At 37.4% G+C, this 15087-nt stretch overlaps 1 protein-coding gene across 3 annotated transcripts in view; it reads right to left on the bottom strand.

The window, feature by feature from the left end:
* ME1 (malic enzyme 1) overlaps positions 1 to 15087 on the bottom strand; it is a 181905-nt gene that overhangs the window by 95461 nt on the left and 71357 nt on the right. For all 3 annotated transcript variants that reach the window (XM_057738818.1, XM_057738817.1, XM_057738816.1), the window contains 2 exons: positions 8672 to 8747; positions 5973 to 6134 (listed from right to left, as the gene is read on the bottom strand). In XM_057738818.1, the coding sequence (XP_057594801.1) occupies positions 5973 to 6134; positions 8672 to 8747 (238 nt within the window). The remainder of the gene's footprint in view (positions 1 to 5972; positions 6135 to 8671; positions 8748 to 15087) is intronic.

The raw sequence follows: 15087 nt of genomic DNA on the forward strand, positions 1-15087 counted from the left end.
ATCTTTATCTGCCATAAATGTTATGAACATTACCGATTTCGGCATTTATGTTTAAATTATATTTTTAATATACAAATAATCATACTCTATGCTGCTACTTACTCATTATTTTCAAATGAAAAATCAAATTCTGTAAAGAAATAATATAAACTTTTTGCTGTTTTGCTGGTTCATGTCATCAATATCATTAAGCTACATAATTGCCAATGCTCAGTCAAGAGTCTAAAGCAATATGTAAAATGTCAGCACACATATGAGCTGGCATGAATGTTAAAAAGCAGTGGAGGACTTCCCTGGTGGCACAGTGGTTAAGAATCCGCCTGCCAATGCAGGGGACACGGGTTCGAGCCCTGGTCCGGGAAGATCCCACATGCTGTGAAGCAGCTAAGCCCGTGCACCACAACTATTGAGCCTGCAGTCTAGAGCCTGCAGCCACAACTACTGAGCCCATGTGCCATAACTACTAAAGCCCATGCGCCTAGAGCCTGTGCTCTGCAACAAGAGAAACCATCGCAATGAGAAGCCCGTGCACCTCAATGAAGAATAGCCCCTGCGCACCTCAATGAAGAGTAGCCCCTGCTTACCACAACTAGAGAAAGCCTGCATGCAGCAACGAAGACCCAACATAGCCAGTAAATAAAATAAATTTTTTTAAAAAGCAGTGAAAATAAAAATAATTAAAATTTGACCGTGATTCAGTAAGTATGGAGTAGAGTCCAGGATTCTGCATTCTTAACACACGCCCCCAGTCATTCTGAACTGGTTTGGTTCATGGAATGTATATTGAGAACCACTCATTTCAACCTTAAATCATCAGAATAAAGTTATTCTACTTCCCCAAAAGTTCTTGGCTCAGGTAAATTTTTTTCTATTTTCGTTAATATAATGGGCATTTCTAAAATATACTGCTAACTTCAAGGAGTTCCTGAGCCTTACAGCACATATAAAACCAAACTGAAAACCCCATTCTCTTTCCCCAGGCATTGGTGGTGTATTTCAGAAAACAGATGAATAAATGCTTGATATAATCCAGTATCACCCTAATTTAGAGAAGGTGAGATAAGAGGAGACCATGAAAAAGTCAGCATGTGACAATACAAAGCAAGCTGGGAACTGAGGGATTATCTTCTCTCCTCCGGCTTTACTGTAATGATTAGTACTCATTCAAATGCAGGAGCACTTGCCTGAAGTGGCAGGCAGTCCCTATAATATGAAAAGACAAAGACAAGAAGTGAGGCGGGGTGAGGGAGAAATGCTGACAACCTAGTTGGGACCCTGTGGTTGGCAGAATAATAACATGCTCCTCTCCACAAACCTGTAAATATGTGACCTTATGTGATATAAAAAACTGTGCAGATGTGATTAAGGGTGAGTCCTTAAAGGTGAAAAAACCTCTCCTGGCTATAGTCAGAGAAAGAAATGGGATGATGGATGCAGAATCAGAACGATACGACATTACTGGCTTTGAAAGTGTAATAGATGAAGGGGACCCTGAACCAAGGACTGGAGGCATTTCTCTTGAAGATGGAAAAGACAAGGGTGCGGAACTCAGCCCTGCTGACAGCTTTTATGATTTTAGCCTTTTGAGACTTGTGTCAGGTTTGTGCCCTGTAGAACTATAAGGTAATATGTTTGTGCTCTTTTAAGCCACTAAGTTTGTAATAATTTGTCATGGTAGCAATAGAAACCTGATACCAGCCACATTCTAGTGCCAACACTGACTTCTGCACAAGTGCTGAAAGATACATGGCAGGTACATATGACAGAAAATCTATAAGGTTTTTCTTTTGTTCATTTTCTCTACAACACAGCTGCTTTGTGCCAAACATGAAGAGCTCTTTCTAGAACAAAAGGGGAAACCTCAATGGGAAGAGGCTTCAGCTTTGTGACTTGAAGTTCCAATAGAAATTCCAAATCTAGATACACTGTGCACGTGAACTGAAGGCCAGACAAAACATAAAACCAGAATCAGAAAAGCTGAGACCTGGAGCAGTGGTTTAAAAAACAGAGACTGACTATGTAGAGACAATATTCTACTCATTACTGCCCATGCCCTCTTGAAGACGGACCGTGTTACAGGCTCAATTGTGTCCTTCCAAAGTTCGTATGTTCAAGTCCTAACCCCAGTATTTCAGAATATGACTGTATTTGCAGACAGGGTCTTTAAAAAGGTAATCAAGTTAAATGGGGGCAGTAGGGTGGGCCTAGTCCAACATAACTGGTGCTCTTCTAAGAAAAAATTGGGACAGAGATGCACAGAGATGAAATACCACTGAAGGAAGACAAGCCAAGGAGAGAGACCTTAGAAGAAACTGACTCTGTTGACACCTTGATCATGGACTTCTAGCCTTCAGAACTGTGAAAAAAAATTGCTATTGGTTAAACCACCCAGTTTACGGTACGGTTATAGCTGTCCTAGCAAACATACACCATGTGATACATGCAGCAGGTTTTAAGACTTAATAACACATGGAAGGGCATGGAGGGGGCACAAGGAACATTTACTTACATTTTTAGTAAAATATCAAGCTTTGATATTGGTCACTTATTTAAGAAAAGACAAACGATAAATATAACTTCTATGAAAAGATTTGGCAACTACAGAAAAAAAGAAAGTATGGAATGCTCTTAAGAGACAAAGACAATCTATTTCAGGTAAAAGATAACTTTTATATAGCAATTGCTTCACAAGTAAATTAAAGAAAACATGAACTATGAAATAATAGATGAAAGATAAGATGAAAACACATACATCCTACCTAAATAAGTGCTTTGCATTATTAACTTAAAGAACAGGAGTATTTTTTAACCAAGAACTTCTGTGGCTCAGTTTCAGGATCTTTGTTCTTTAAACTTCTTTTATTTGTAAGCTGCAGAGATTTAGGAAGTCACGCAAGTATGACTTAACAGCAAGTGAGGACTACCTTATCAATCAACTGCTAATTCATTTTCTGCTTTCATTACTACTCAATATAGGTATGTACGTATGATAACAGAGGAAAACATTTGTAATTTATAAAAAAAGGGATCTAGTCTTCATGAAAGTTTGCTAGGTTATTCTGGATAAGAAACTAAGTGTTATCATCAACTGCTTTTGTATTTTTATTATGAAGTATAAAATTGGACAGAGATTCACAAAAGGGATGAGATTAAAAATTATTACTACACGATGTTTTGACTGCAAGAGGTTTTCCACAAGTGAAAGTGGAACACAGAGCAGCAACATAAAAACTACATTAAATTTTACACAAACCCAGCATCTCAGTCATATTTTGGTGAATTAAGTTTTCTTTTAGTCTTCTCAGTAAAGTAGCAGGGCAAGAATAAAGAGAATAAAATGTCAAGAAGTTGCCCAAATGGGGCATAGGAAGACCCTAAACTCACCTCCTCTCACAGACATGCCAAAATGACAACTCCTTACAGAACAAGTATCTATGAGAAACACCTGAAGACTAACAAAACAGATCTTCCACAACTACAGACATAAAGAAGAAACCACAAGGAGACAGGTGGGAGGCAGAGATGAGACATAGTCAGGACCCACACCCCCAGGTCAGCCACCCACAAACAGGAGGAATATCACAATCAGAGGTTCTCCCCAAGGAGTGAGGGGTCTGAGCCCCACATCAGACTCCCCAGCCCAGGAGTCCTCCACTGGGACTTCTCTAAGCGAAAAAGAAAAAGCCACAACTAGAAATATAGAAATTACAGAAGGAAAAATCTCACTGGTAAAGGCAAACACACAGTAAAGGTAATGGATCAACTACCTATACAGCTAGGAGAAAGGTTAAAATATTCTGTGTATTCCTTAGAATACACAAAATAAAAAGATGTAAAATATGACATTAGACATAAAGTCTGTAAGGTATGGGATGGAAATAGGAATTCCGTGAAACAGCTTGGATAGCAACAATTATATAAGACAAAACAGACTTTAAAACAAAGACAATAACAAGACACAAAGGACATTACATAATGATAAAGGGATCAATCAAAAACAAAGATACAACAATTAAAAATATACATGACCCAACATAGAGCACTTAAATACATAAAACAAGTATTAACAACATAAAGGGAGAAAGTGATGGTAATACAATAATAGTAAGGCACTTTAACACCCCACTTACATCAATGGACAGATAGTCTACACAGAAAAGCAATAAGGAAACACTGGCCTTAAACAACACATTAGACCAGATGTAGTTAATAGGTTTATAAAACATTCCATCCAAAAACAGCATAATACACATTTCTTTTCAAATGCACATGGAACATTCTCAGGACAGATCACGTTAGCCCACAAAACAAGCCTCAGTATATTTAAGAAAACTGAAATCATATTAAGCATATTTTCAAACCACAATGCTATGAGACTAGAAATCACCTACAAGGAAAAAAATGCAAAAAACACAAACATGTGGAGGCTAAAAAATATGCTACTAAACAACCGATGGATCACTGAAGAAGTCAAAGAGGAGACCAAAAAATACCTAGAGACAAATGAAAATGAAAACACAATGATCTATGGGACACATGGGACTTCCCTGGTGGCACAGTGGTTAAGAATCTGCCTACCAATACAGTGGACATGGGTTCTATCCCTGGTCCAGGAAGATCCCACATGCCCCGGAGCAACTAAGCCCATGCACCGCAACTACTGAACCTGCGTGATGTAACTACTGAAGCCTGCGACCTCGAGCCTGTACTCCACAACAACAGGAGTCACCGCAATGAGAAGTCTGCACACTGCAAGGAAGAGTAGCGTACAACTAGAGAAAGCCTGTAGGCAGCAATGAAAACCCAATGCAGCCAAAAAAATAAAAATAAAAAACCCTATAAAAAATGACATTGGATTACTGTGGAACTCAGTTGTACATTCTCACCCTCCCTATAACATATACATCTGATAGAGCTTGAAATGGTGTCATTTATTATGTGATGTATGGCATATAACAAGGGGGTAAAAATGCACATAGCAATTTATTCAACTGGCTTATATCACTGATGAACACAGAAGCAAAAATCCTAAACTAAATATCAGCAAAACAAATTCAATAGTACATTAAAAGGATCAAACACCATGACCAAGTGGGACTTATCCCAGGAATGCAAGTATGGTTCAATATCTGCAAATCAATGTGATATAACACATTAAGGTGAGACACCACATTAACAAATTGAACAATAAAAAATCATACGGTCATCTCAACAGACGCCAAAAAGGTTTTTAACAAAATTCAACATTCATTTATAATAAAAACTGTCAACAAAGTGGGTCTAGAGAGAACATACTTCAGTATAATAAGGACCTTATTTGATGATGACATTCTAGACCTAGGTTTGATATCTGCATGCAACTTTTAAAAAGTCTGTCCTAACTGGCCATTATTTTTCATTTCTACCTCAGAAAATTCTACCTTGAACTTATAGTATCTATCACTCACAACTAATCCAAATATTAGCAATTGCAGATGAGCAAAAATATATATTACTTGATATATAACTTTAAGATTCTAAAATATCAATGCAGGAAAGAGAAACACTGAACTCCAAAGCATCTACTGCAGACTCAATACAGACTTTTATAGAACAAGATTTCAGACTGAATAAACTTAATAAATTCTTTGGGATTAGTTCCTGCCTAATATAACAAAAATAATTTTTTAAAAAGTAACTATTATATGCTAAAGTAAAACATATACTCTATAGAATAATGGGGTAAGTATTCATCAAAGGATAGGAAAATACTAGGGAAGCTGCTAAAAAATTAATCACATTACAGAAAAAAGGAAGGGGACAGGAAAAGTGAAATAATTTTTTTATAAGAGTTGGGAGATGGGTTTGAGGGGAGAGAAAGGACCAAACAGAAAAAAGATGACTTTCATGAAGTTCTGGAAATAATCTCAAAATGCAGAAATTGGTACTATTTTTTAAGGTGTATAGCTGTGTTATAGACTTAAAGAGTTTACCTCATTTTCCGTTCCCACATCCAACATGACAGGCAGACATTGTTGAGGATTCATCCCTCCACAAGCTGTATACAGAGCCAGTTTACCCACAGGGATGCCCATTCCATTACAGCCAAGGTCTCCCAAGCCAAGAATACGTTCTCCATCAGTCACCACAATAGCCTAGAAGAAGAAAGAAAAAATATCTATTAACAGATGTTTGCAAATCCTGGGGCATAGTTCTTAACCTCTATTTCTGAAGTTAATACTTATGCAATGAAATACTAAGCTGTCAAAAAACATAAGCTGAATATACATGGAAAAGATTTTATATGATCATGAAGTGTCAAAGACTAGGGAGAATAAATAAATTTGATATGCACATTTTAAATTTATTTTTAAAATACATACATAGGATTGGTTGTTGAAAAAAGAAGACCAGGTATGCCCATAAAGATTCAAACAATTCAGTCTTCAATCAGGAGGCGTAAGTGGGCAGAGGACAGGTAAATAAGAGCTCAAACTGGGGACTAAAGTGAAACTTGGAACAGCTTTGAAACTAGTCACATCCACTTTGAGTACCATTAGAGGAGAGTCCCTGGTTAAGTAATGCATAATTGCTGAGTAGTCCCCAATGCTCTGATCTTCAGTTTATGCATCCTCCTAATTTCACAACAATGTCGATCCGTCCCCTATAACACTGGATGTTGTTCTACCATCTTTGAAATATGCCAAGCACACTCTATTACTACTCTTATCTGATACTAGAGTACCAGTAGACAATTAATTTTATTTAGTTTATTTCTAGTCATCTTGAATATCTATGAAGCACACATTTTAATCACATGGAGATTTTAATCCTAAGTAATTTATCTTTATTGAAATTAATGCATTTATCATCTCTATTCTATGACTCATGGCCATTATATGAGTTTAAGCAAAACCAATTCTGTGAATCACAATTTATTAGATTTTCTACAAACTGCTACATATCCATGGAATCTAGAAGAAAATGTCAGTTATTTGACCTTGGATAAACTGATGAATTAAAGCTCTGCTTCTTATTTATAAAAATGGGACTGATAAAGAGTATTTATTATTTATTTATTTTCAGAGTAGCTGCATTAAATTAGGAGCCAACTCTGCTGTGCTCAGTACTGTACACCAACACCTAGCACAGCATTTGGCACATCACAACCAACCAATAAGCAGTAGTTAATTGAATAAACCTACGATTCAATACAATCAAATCATGATATACAAAGAACGTACCACAGTACCTGGTACATTACAAATTACAGATGTTGCAGAATTTGATCCCATGAGAAACCAAGCACCACACCCAGAGAGTTGGAGAACTCAGGTTTACTGAGCCAGCGGCACCAGACGAGCTAACGCTCCAAAAATTCTGGGCCCCGTTTCGGGCCAGTTTTCTCCTTTAATAGATTAAGACATATAGCTACAGTTGGTACTAATTGATTGGTTACAGGACGTGGGGGTTGCTAAGGGCTACAGGATGCGCGAGAGTTGCTAGGGATTACAGGATGCAGGAGTTCAAAGGCGAGCAGAGGCAGGAACAGTACATTTTATACTTATATCAATCATTCCTATGCAATTATTAACAGGCAGGGTTCACATAGCAGGCCTCAAACTACAGATTTCAAATCTTCCTCATCATAGATAGTATAAAAAATATAGATATTAACACTATTATTATCATAAGGACTAATGTACAGAGTCATAACATTTTAGAAGCAAAGGGGAATCTGGAGTACATTCAGTCTATCCCTCTTATTTTACAGATTAGGGAACTGAAGATCAGAGAACTAAAATAATTTGCCTAAGGTGATTTACCTGGTTAATATCAAAGAACCAGGACCCGAGTGTGTTAACTCCTAGTGCAGTTAACTAGTTAACTCCACCACACGTACCGCAGAACATATTTAAAATATTCTGGAGTCTTTTCATTTAGTTTTCTGTTCACCTATATTATACTGCTCTTAAAGAATTGCCTTAAAAGTAAATACATGCATCGGAGAGGTGAGTGAGAACTATTTTTGCATATTGCATAAAGCTGATCATCACATTTTCCATGTCTCACTGCAAAGGGTCAACATGTTAGGCTGTTTTGGAGGAGGCAGCTTGAGGCACCCACATTCAATTTCCACACCACCATGCACTACTGTGTAACCCGCCTGTGCCTTCCCTTCCTCACAGAATGATCATGGTACTACATGAGTTACGCCAGGTGAAGTGTCTCACTCAGAAAGCTACCAAATGCCCAATACTAGTATTATTCTACTTTCGTTAGCTCACTCACTCTCAGAGGGAAGTCAGCTGAGATACTTCAGGTCACCACGATAAAGGACGTGGATTAACAGAGTTTTTGACCTACCTTGATTCCTCTCAGTGGATGATTAAACACAGAAGGTAAGAAAAAAGAGTTTGCTTAAAGACTTTCAGACACTACTTCAACATTTTTTCAATGCTTATCATCACTTACAATGAATAAAGAAATTCTTAGAAATTTGGTAGAAAATAATGGAGAAACTTAGAATCCAAATGATATCAGAATAAAATTAATCCACCAAACAAAAATCAAAGCCATAGAAATAGAAAAGCTAGTGAATGCTACCTAGTATTGTGAAAAGTGTCAGTCTGTTATGGGACAGGAAAACGGACAAATGTGCCACAGTGGAAATACACAATAACTAACTTACCTTGATGACATCTTCTGGCCATGCATTAAGAACGGAAGCAATATGCCCTCGGTCATGGATACTAATAAAGAGACCTCTGACAGGAAAAAAAGGAGTAATTTTAATTTACTTCAGGCTTGTCAAACTATCATGAACATTTTTTTTTAATTTTCAAATCCATTTAATATACCTCCATTTTTATCAAGCTAGTGAAAATTACTTCCTTAAACAAATACAGGACAAGAATCTTATAAGTAAGGGAGAAATTATTTTCAACTATATATTAACATCTACAATAAAGGTAGGTTCATTCTTATATTACATATTCTTAAATACTTTTAAATTAAAGAAACATTCTTTTTTTATACACAGAGAATTTAAATAGCATTATCATTTCCACTCACAGATTCAGTCACAGTCTTCATTAAATAAGATAATACAGGTAAAAAGCACCTTGAAAAACAGCATGAAGCTTATGTGCACAGGCCTTTTCAGTGTACATTCCATTATTATGTATCCACAGTGTGAAGACAAGACCACCTATGGGGAGGGCTGAAGTGACAGACACACGCTGAGCAGTCCTTTCCTGTGGCACTTACTTGGGAAACCCCGAAACCGAGTTCCTTTCTGAGTTTATGATTACTCTCTCTAGTCAAAACTTTATTCTTTTCTTGTCCCCTCTAACCTCAATCCTGTACTAACTGAACACCAGTCAACCAGAGTCAGATGCTAAAAACTGATGTTGTTGGTAACATCTCTGATATACTAAAATTCATATTATAAATACCATTATTAACATACAAACGCGGGTTGTTTCTCCCTGGCAAGAGGAGCTAACAGACCCCTGAGCCACGGACCACCTGGCCAGAGAATTTTAAACCAGAAGCATCCTGATTCCCAAAACTACGATTAAGAAATGTCACAAGACAATGCTGATGAATGGAATATTTATAAATGGAATATTTCCTGCCATATCAATAAACAAAGGATGTCACAGTCATCAAGGATTCAGCCCTGGCTGAAAAGAATACCTGCCATCAGACTGTGAGTCACTCCCTGTGGTGAGCCCTGAGGAAACTCAGGATGGGAAAATGCAGGCCCCAGATAGCTAAGGTACATATCAAAGGAATGATTTCAGTGAGCCCAAAGCTTACATCTTCCCACACATAGAAAAGCGCTAAATTCCTTCACTTGAGATATCTGGTTTCCTTTAATTAACAGTAATCTCTTGACAGTCCTGACTACCTGTCCTTTGTTGCAAAACTCCCATATATCCTGGCTCCTCCCCTCGCCTCCGTGGAGCAGTTTCTCCGAGCTATGAGATGCTGCTCCCGGGCTGCAGTCTTCATTTTGCCCCAAATAAAACTTAACTCGCAACTCTCACATTGTGCCTGTATTTTTTAAGTCAAGAATGCTTAACCCCAGCCTCTTTTTTCTTCCCCTTTAAAAACACCCCCCAACTCAAAGACCAAGCCTGTCTCCCACTCCCTTGCTAGGCGCCCTGCAATCAACCCTTACTTTGCTGCAAACTCCCGCCGGCAGCATTCAGTTTCCCTTGATTCTTTGATTTGTGGTCTCAGTTTGCAACTCCAATCTTTAGACTCTCACCTTCAACTCTCAGCCTTTAACATTGCTCTCCTACAGCCCCCCCATTTCCTGCGAAAGCTTAACAAGGTACTTTCAAAACTAAAATAAGAAATGTGTACATGTCTTAACCTCACTGAAAAGTGTTGCTTTAGCATCATTAAATACGACTCAAATGCAGAGCACCACACACGACAGATGCACAGCCTGAAGAACTACCTGTATACGGCCACCACCCTTCTACCCTCTCCTTCATAGCAAAATGCTTCTGTCTTGTGTATTCTTACTGCCTCTATATCCTTACCTCCCATTCTCTCTTCAACCTGTTAATAAGGCTTTCCCTCCTCACTTCCCCACAAAAACGTTTCCCAAAGTCACTGCTGACTGACGTCCAACTAAAGGCAAAGGTCAACTCTCACTCTACTCGATGTCCCAACTGTGGCTGATGTGGCTTTCGGTGTCATGTCCACAATGAAGATTTTCAAACGTCTGTCTCCCACCAAGACCACTCCCTTGATCTCCAAACTGTGAATCTAACTACGTGCCTAACTGCTCTCATCATCCAGGCCTCAACTCAAACCTGAGTTCCTCAGGCAAGACTTCTCCGATAACAGCAGACCAAGCACCTCCACCCTAATATTTCTACCATCATCATAATACTTACAAACATCTGAAATGCCCTTAACTGTTGTCTCATACATTGGCTGTCTGCCTCCTCCCTGCCACCGCCACCCCACTGCACGTATACACACAAAGCAGCCAGTTCCTTAAGTACAGAGACTACTTTGCTCACATTTGTTAAGCCCAAGGCCTGCAAGTGTGCTGGCAACAGTGTGTGTCCACCAGTATGTGCTGACTTCAGTGCTGACAAGATAAGCCTTCCATATTCAAAACAAGGTTGTAAGTACAGAAAACATGAAGTAAACCCAGACGTATACTGACTTATTAAGTAACCAAAAAGTATGTTATGATAGTAAGTGCCACAGGCAGATTACTGATGACTGTCTGATTCCACAAAAATAGTAATTTACCAGGTTGGCACTAAATTGCATCCTTTCCTGTTTATTTTTACTGTTTCATAGGAAGTTACTTTGTCTCTCCAAAACGATTACAAACTCTTTATAAGTTACGTATTTCTTTTGGATCCACGTCATATCCAACCATGCAATCAACAAGATCTCAATAAATAACTGTCAAACTCAAATGAAATATGGTTGGACTTTTGAAAGAAGGCAATTTTGTTGAATTATCTAAGATGTTCTTGGCAATATACCATTAAATAATGTTTCTTGGGAACTTGTTAGTTAGCCAAGGTTTTCCAAGTAACACTGGTCTCAGGAAACAGTACCATTTTTTTTTTAAACAAGAGGGACAATGAATGTAGTTAAAATTTGCATCAATCAAATGGCAAAGGTTATTATACAAATATATGAGTACCACTTCAGTGGGGCAGCCATTTGGACACCTGTAATCCCCTGCACTTAGGAGATTCATTTGCGCAAAAGTGCTTACTCTTAGAGAGCTCAATAAATGAAGAATCTGCAATGTTCCACCGAAGTCAAGCATTTTGACAGAATAATTTCTAAAACTTCCTGGAATGTCTCCTTGACCAGAAATCCAATGAGATATCCAAAAGTGTTTAAGCACAGAAATGACTCATGCTTCCTGTTATAAAACTGGATATGAAACATTAATCTGAACATATTTAAATATATATATATTTATAAAATGAAAAGTTTAGACAAGAAAGTTATTTATGAATGATTATTTTTAAATGAATGGAATTACAATAAACACCTTTTCTTGGTTCAATTTCTTCTTGATCAATTTGTTTAAAATATTTAATCTTTATGCAAAATATATTAAACGTGCCAATTAAAATACTCATACTTTTGTGTCTCTTTCATGTTAGGACTGAGACAGTTTTAAAATGTGGATCATTTTTTCATATACGCAGTTCAAACTTTTCTCATAACCTCTGACAGTGTATATATTCCACTCTCAAGACAGATTTGTTAGATAATATTCTTACTTCATGTTGCCTCACATAACATCTCTAATGAAATATCAAATCAAAGTAGAGTTCATTCTCTAGCATGCAACTTTGTATGGTAACTAAACTTATATTTTCTTATGGAAATAGGTTCATGATTCTGCTCCTGACCCAGAGGAGAAGGCAATCATTCTACAGTTTTCAACAATAATCCTCTCTTGCAGAAGCAGAAGAAAATTAAACCCCATATTTTTCACAAAATTTGAGTATGCATTAGTGAGCCCCAGGAGTTAACCTCAAGTTGAGTTATACCAGCAGGTCTGGGCTGATGAGAAAAGATGAACTAAAGAAAGCTAAGTTCAGGTAAAATGGAGTTCAAGTAAAGATCAGGAGAAATCTAGGATAAAGATACAGAGTTAAGAGTCATATGCCTAGAGTTGAAAGGAATAGAAGAGATTACTAAAGGAGAAAAAAGAGAAGGTCAAGGAGAAAACATTACAAATTAGTACCTATACTAGAAGAATCCTTGAGAAAAAAAACAATCTAACAGATAGGACAAACCAGTGTTTCTGAAGCCAGGGGAAATCAAGGGAGGAAACTGTTAAGAAGGCATCGATCAAGAAGACATATGGATGACCAATAGGCACATGAAAAGATGCTCATCAACGATAAGTATTAGAGAAATGCAAATCAAAACTACAATGAAGTACCACCTCATATCAGTCAGAATGGCCATCATTATAAAGTCTACAAATAAAAAATGCTGGAGAGGCGTGGAGAAAAGGAAACTCTCCTACACTGTTGGTAGGAATGTAAATTGGTACAACTAGTATGAAAAACAGTATGGAGGGTCCTCAAAAAACTAAAAATAGAGTTACCATATGATCCAGCAATCCCACTCCCGGGCGTATATTCAGAGAAAACTATAATTCAAAAAAATACATACACCCCTATGTTCATAGCAGCACTATTCACAATAGCCAAGGCATGGAAACAACCTAAATGTCCATCGACAGATGAATGGATTGAGAAGATGTGGTATATACATATGTATGTATAGATATATAGAATGGAATATTACTCAGCCATAAAAAATGAAATATTGCCATTTGCAGCAACATGGATGGACCTAGAGATTATCACACTAAGCAAAATAAGTGAGAAAGAGAAAGACAAATATCATATGATATCACATATGTGGGATCTAAAATATGACACAAACATATCTATGAAACATAAACAGACTCACAGACATAGAGAACAGACTTGTGGTTGCCAAGGGGGGGGGGGGGAAGGGAGGGAAGGATTGGGAGTTTTGGATTAGCAGATGCAAACTATTATATATAGGATGGATAAATAACAAGGTCCTACTGTGGAGCACAAGGAACTATATTCAATTTCCTATGACACATCATAATGGAAAAGAATATAAAAATATCTACATATAACTGAATATCTATGTATAACTGAATCACTTTGCTGTAAAGCAGAAATTAAAACAACACTGTAAATCAACTATACATCAATAAAATTTTTAAAAGGCGTGGATCAATATTATCCTATCCTTCAGTAAATGCTTAAAAGCATTTTTCCAAGTATATTACAAAGCATTGTTTTTTCCTCAACTATTTGAGAGCTAAGTAGCCAACACGATTCCTCATCATTACCAAATAACTGAGTGCATTAAAAACAAAAATATCCTCCTACATAATTATAATTATAATCAGAAAATTAATCCTGATACATTACTATCATGTAATCTTCAGATGCCTTTCACATTTCACCATTCATCTTTCACAACAAAAGAGCCCAATTCAAAATCCTGAGCTGTATTTAGTTGTCACGTTTTTTGGTCCTCTTCAATCTGAAACATTTCCTCAGTCTTTCCTTGACTTCCATGACCTTAATACTGTTGAAGTTACAAGTCAATTTTGTAGATTGTCCTTCAATCTGAGTTTGGGTGGTGTTTCCTCATGATTCGATTCAGACGATACATCTTTTGCAGGAATGTCACAGAATGATACTGGCCTCTTCTTGCATCCTATCAGGTGGCCTTGTTCCTGCTTCGCCCCATTACTGATGATGTTCACTTTGATCACTTAATTAACGTGGTGCCTCCCAGGCTTCCTCACTGCAAAGATGCTCTTTTTTCCCTTTGTAATTAACAACTATTTTATGGGAAGATTCTTCAAAACTCTGTAAATGCCATGTTCCTCCATTCAACTTTCAATTTATTCATATCGATGTGGGCTTGTGTTTATTATTTTATTCAATAGGTTCTAATCTGTTGCAAACGTTATTTATTTACTGCTTAAAATGTCTCAGATTCGGCCAGAGGGAGCCTCTTCCGGCTGGTTTCTATGTCCTTCCAATACATCCCCATCATTCTTTGAGCATTTCCTTACTTTCTGGTACAATATGTTCCAAGCTCATCTTTTGCTTATCCTGGTCCAGCCCTGGAATCAGCAGTTTCTCTAAGGAGCTCTGGTTCCCTTTGGCAGAGAACAGCATTTAGATCTGAGTGCTGGGTGTGCTCCTTGTTACTGGGGTGTTGCTGCTGCCAAGTCAACTCAATGGACAGAACTAGAGAATATGTGTGTGTACATATGTACCTTTTACATGTATACACCCATACAGATATATGCACGCATATATATTTTATATACATTTATTTCTTTCTATAACTATCCATCCATCTACCTATACATTGAAAACCATAAATTCATACTAATACCTCCAATTCCAACAACAACACAGGGTTCATTCTACTGTTCTCCCCTCAGTTTTCACATTTGTAACAACTCTGCCCTATAGCAAGAAACCTAGCTCCCGTTGTGCTTAATATATTTCCTTACTTGAT

This window comes from Hippopotamus amphibius, chromosome 6 (assembly GCF_030028045.1).
Source record: "Hippopotamus amphibius kiboko isolate mHipAmp2 chromosome 6, mHipAmp2.hap2, whole genome shotgun sequence".
Classification (NCBI taxonomy): Eukaryota; Metazoa; Chordata; class Mammalia; order Artiodactyla; family Hippopotamidae; genus Hippopotamus; species Hippopotamus amphibius.